Source organism: Cherax quadricarinatus, chromosome 43, assembly GCF_038502225.1.
Source record: "Cherax quadricarinatus isolate ZL_2023a chromosome 43, ASM3850222v1, whole genome shotgun sequence".
Classification (NCBI taxonomy): Eukaryota; Metazoa; Arthropoda; class Malacostraca; order Decapoda; family Parastacidae; genus Cherax; species Cherax quadricarinatus.
The window spans coordinates 25,983,284-25,988,127 of record NC_091334.1 but is presented as its reverse complement, the minus strand read 5'-3'; the positions used below and the strand labels follow the sequence as shown (position 1 = coordinate 25,988,127).

The 4,844-nt window shown below is 44.4% G+C and overlaps 1 protein-coding gene across 1 annotated transcript in view; it reads right to left on the bottom strand.

Moving 5' to 3' along the window:
• LOC128694170 (uncharacterized) overlaps positions 1-4,844 on the bottom strand; it is a 165,610-nt gene that overhangs the window by 46,107 nt on the left and 114,659 nt on the right. Inside the window, exons 3-5 of the mRNA XM_070093477.1 lie at positions 3,098-3,214; positions 2,805-2,931; positions 4-346 (exon numbers count right to left, since the gene is read on the bottom strand). Coding sequence (XP_069949578.1) covers positions 4-346; positions 2,805-2,931; positions 3,098-3,214 — 587 coding nt within the window. The remainder of the gene's footprint in view (positions 1-3; positions 347-2,804; positions 2,932-3,097; positions 3,215-4,844) is intronic.

The following is a 4,844-nucleotide window of genomic DNA, read 5'->3' as shown; positions in this document are numbered from 1 at the left end:
CCCAAAGATGCCCGCCATCGCTGTCATGAACTTATGCTGTGTATCACTTGCCCGGGCATGTATTGCCAGGCTGACACTCCTCGCTGAGGGCAGGAATGCTCCCCCAGTGGCCTGGCGGGGCACTGATACCCCATCACCGTAGCTGGCAGGCAGGAAGCGCAGGTACCGAGTCAGGGCATTGCCCCATTTAGGGTTCTGTACATTGTTGCAGTAGCCGTTGAAGGCTCGGTACTTCCTGGGCTGGCAGGGGAAGTCAACCTCCACTGGGCACTGGTCGCCCAGGACAGTGCCCCGCACGTCCGCGGTGGGCAACCCGTACGTCACCTGGTCCCGGTCCAGGTTGTACCTGGCATCAGAGAAGCACTAGTCACACCAGGGCACTCAGCTGGGTATTGTGGGTAATAAAGAGGGTATTGTGGGTAGGTAGGTAAGTGGGTATTGTGGGTAATAAAATGGGTATTGTGTGTAATATCTGGTGGTAGTAGCAATAATAATAATAATAATAATAATAATAATAATAATAATAATAATAATAATAATAATAATAATAATAATAATAATAATAATAACAGTAACATACTCACTGTTGGGCAGTACAACAGTAACATACTCACTGTTGGGCAGTACAACAGTAACATACTCACTGTTGGGCAGTACAACAGTAACATACCCACTGTTGGGCAGTACAACAGTAACATACTCACTGTTGGGCAGTACAACAGTAACATACTCACTGTTGGGCAGTACAACAGTAACATACTCACTGTTGGGCAGTACAACAGTAACATACCCACTGTTGGGCAGTACAACAGTAACATACTCACTGTTGGGCAGTACAACAGTAACATACTCACTGTTGGGCAGTACAACAGTAACATACCCACTGTTGGGCAGTACAACAGTAACATACTCACTGTTGGGCAGTACAACAGTAACATACTCACTGTTGGGCAGTACAACAGTAACATACTCACTGTTGGGCAGTACAACAGTAACATACTCACTGTTGGGCAGTACAACAGTAACATACTCACTGTTGGGCAGTACAACAGTAACATACTCACTGTTGGGCAGTACAACAGTAACATACTCACTGTTGGGCAGTACAACAGTAACATACCCACTGTTGGGCAGTACAACAGTAACATACCCACTGTTGGGCAGTACAACAGTAACATACTCACTGTTGGGCAGTACAACAGTAACATACTCACTGTTGGGCAGTACAACAGTAACATACTCACTGTTGGGCAGTACAACAGTAACATACCCACTGTTGGGCAGTACAACAGTAACATACTCACTGTTGGGCAGTACAACAGTAACATACCCACTGTTGGGCAGTACAACAGTAACATACTCACTGTTGGGCAGTACAACAGTAACATACTCACTGTTGGGCAGTACAACAGTAACATACTCACTGTTGGGCAGTACAACAGTAACATACCCACTGTTGGGCAGTACAACAGTAACATACTCACTGTTGGGCAGTACAACAGTAACATACCCACTGTTGGGCAGTACAACAGTAACATACTCACTGTTGGGCAGTACAAGAGTAACATACTCACTGTTGGGCAGTACAACAGTAACATACTCACTGTTGGGCAGTACAACAGTAACATACTCACTGTTGGGCAGTACAACAGTAACATACTCACTGTTGGGCAGTACAACAGTAACATACTCACTGTTGGGCAGTACAACAGTAACATACTCACTGTTGGGCAGTACAACAGTAACATACCCACTGTTGGGCAGTACAACAGTAACATACTCACTGTTGGGCAGTACAAGAGTAACATACTCACTGTTGGGCAGTACAACAGTAACATACTCACTGTTGGGCAGTACAACAGTAACATACTCACTGTTGGGCAGTACAACAGTAACATACTCACTGTTGGGCAGTACAAGAGTAACATACTCACTGTTGGGCAGTACAACAGTAACATACTCACTGTTGGGAAGTACAAGTGTAACATACTCACTGTTGGGCAGTACAACAGTAACATACTCACTGTTGGGCAGTACAAGAGTAACATACTCACTGTTGGGCAGTACAACAGTAACATACTCACTGTTGGGCAGTACAAGAGTAACATACTCACTGTTGGGCAGTACAACAGTAACATACTCACTGTTGGGCAGTACAAGAGTAACATACTCACTGTTGGGCAGTACAACAGTAACATACTCACTGTTGGGCAGTACAAGAGTAACATACTCACTGTTGGGCAGTACAAGAGTAACATACTCACTGTTGGGCAGTACAACAGTAACATACTCACTGTTGGGCAGTACAAGAGTAACATACTCACTGTTGGGCAGTACAACAGTAACATACTCACTGTTGGGCAGTACAAGAGTAACATACTCACTGTTTGGCAGTACAAGAGTAACATACTCACTGTTGGGCAGTACAACAGTAACATACTCACTGTTGGGAAGTACAAGAGTAACATACTCACTGTTGGGCAGTACAACAGTAACATACTCACTGTTGGGAAGTACAACAGTAACATACTCACTGTTGGGCAGTACAACAGTAACATACTCACTGTTGGGAAGTACAAGAGTAACATACTCACTGTTCGGCAGTACAACAGTAACATGCTCATTGTTGGGCAGTACAACAGTAACATACTCACTGTTGGGCAGTATAATATTAACATACCCACTGTTGGGCAGTACAACAGTAACATACTCACTGTTGGGAAGTACAAGAGTAACATACTCACTGTTGGGCAGTACAACAGTAACATACTCACTGTTGGGCAGTACAACAGTAACATACTCACTGTTGGGCAGTATATCTGGTAGCTTCTTCTGATATAAGTGCTATTCTTGAAATATTCTTGGCTACCACTTTAGTCTTGTGAGAGGCTGCCATAAACCAGGCGGGGCTACCGGGCACTAGACGGGCACCTGTGGGCATACAATGGCACTCACTGACACTTTATGACACTGACACTTAAACTTACACTGTGGACATTAAGTGACACTAGATATAGAGAAACAAAGACTAGAGAGACCTAGAGCAAGTTAGAGAGAGCAACAGAGAGTTAGAGCCAAATAGAGCTATCTCACTTACCACTGTTATAGATGGCAGGTTCTATAGAGTCAAACCTCTCATTAACAGCTATGGTGGCCTGGTGGACAAGGTTACCCATGTCTCTGAAGCTGATGTGTGGCATACTGACACGCGGACCTGTACAGAGAAGACAAGTGGTCAGAAACATGTTCACAAGGGTTGATATAGTGACACATACAATACACACAACACACACAGACAACAGACACAACAGTCTTTGTACATTGGGTTCAGAAACCCGAAGGGACAGCATACGAAGATGACATGGGAGGAAAAAGATACTGAAAATACCATGAAAGGACAAGAAAGGAAGACATAACCCAGCTGACAAATTTTCAGAGACTGGGGGGATACTCAAGGGGGAAAAATGCCCAGTCTAATTGATTATCAAGTCAGAAACGGTGCAAAACAGGATCCTGCAGCAGTAATCACGACTAAGGGCTTATCAAATTACCAGCAAGTGTACCTAGACTGCAACAGAACATGAGAAGAATGACAGAAACCGAGACGATACAAAAACATAAGGGGCAGGAAAGAGAGTCAAGGACAGAGATGGGCAGGGGAGCCCAGAATTAGGAGCAGAAAACAAAACCTCCCTCAGAACCACCCACAGAACACCCTCAAACCCGACAACCCCACCACAACCAAACTAACCCAAAACAACCCACACTCACTGCTTACAGCCCCCACCCCCCATCACAAACCTCACCTACACAGCAGCTTCCCATAGTCTCCTGCCAGGACTCCCACTTCTCCAGCCACCACAAACCCCCAAACCACAGTGTTGGAAAAGAAGCTCAAGGTTTGGTACACCATTGAGGACTGAATAACAGAATAACAAATGTAAGAAAGAGAGGTGGAGGAAGGGTTGCACTGCTCATCACAAACCAGTGGAATTTTAAGGGTATGGAAGGAATGGAGAGAAAGGAAGCAAGATACTGCAAAGTAGGAACACTTCGGACTGGGGGTCTCAACGTGGTGATTGCAGCGATGTACAATCCTCCACAGAATAGCAGGAGACCAAGACAAGAATATGATGAGAGCATCAGAGCAACTGTCAACACACTAGCTACGGTGGCCAGAATGGCCTACATGGGTAGGGCAAAATTACTTGTTGTGGGTAATTTCAATCACTAAAGTAAAAGGACACAAGTGCAACTAATGTGACATTTTATTGTGGCAACGTTTCGCTCTCCAGGAGCTTTATCAAGCTCCTGGAGAGCGAAACGTTGCCACAATAAAATGTCACATTAGTTGCACTTGTGTCCTTTTATTTTACATATTGTCGGCAATTCTACCAACTTTATTACAGTTTCAATCACGAACAAACTGACTAGGAATCCTAGATCCACATGGGAGGGGGCAGAAACATGGAGAGCTAAGATGATGGAAGTAGCACTGGAAAACTTCATGCATCAACATGTTAGGTACACTACCAGAGAGAGAGATAGGAGAGGATGAACCAGCAAGGCTGGACCTCATATTCACCTTGAGTAGTTCAGACATCAAGGACATCAGATACAAAAGACCCTCAGAGATAGAGATCACATGGTCATGACCTTTGAATACATATTAGAATTACAAATGGAGAGAAAAACAGGACGTGTAGGACGGGAGAGGCCAAACTACAAAAGAGGGGACTACACAACCATGGGAAATTTAATGCATGAGGTTCAATTGGAAAGAGAATTGGTAGGAAAATCAGTAAATGAAATGATGGAATACATGACCTGAAAATGCAAGCCGA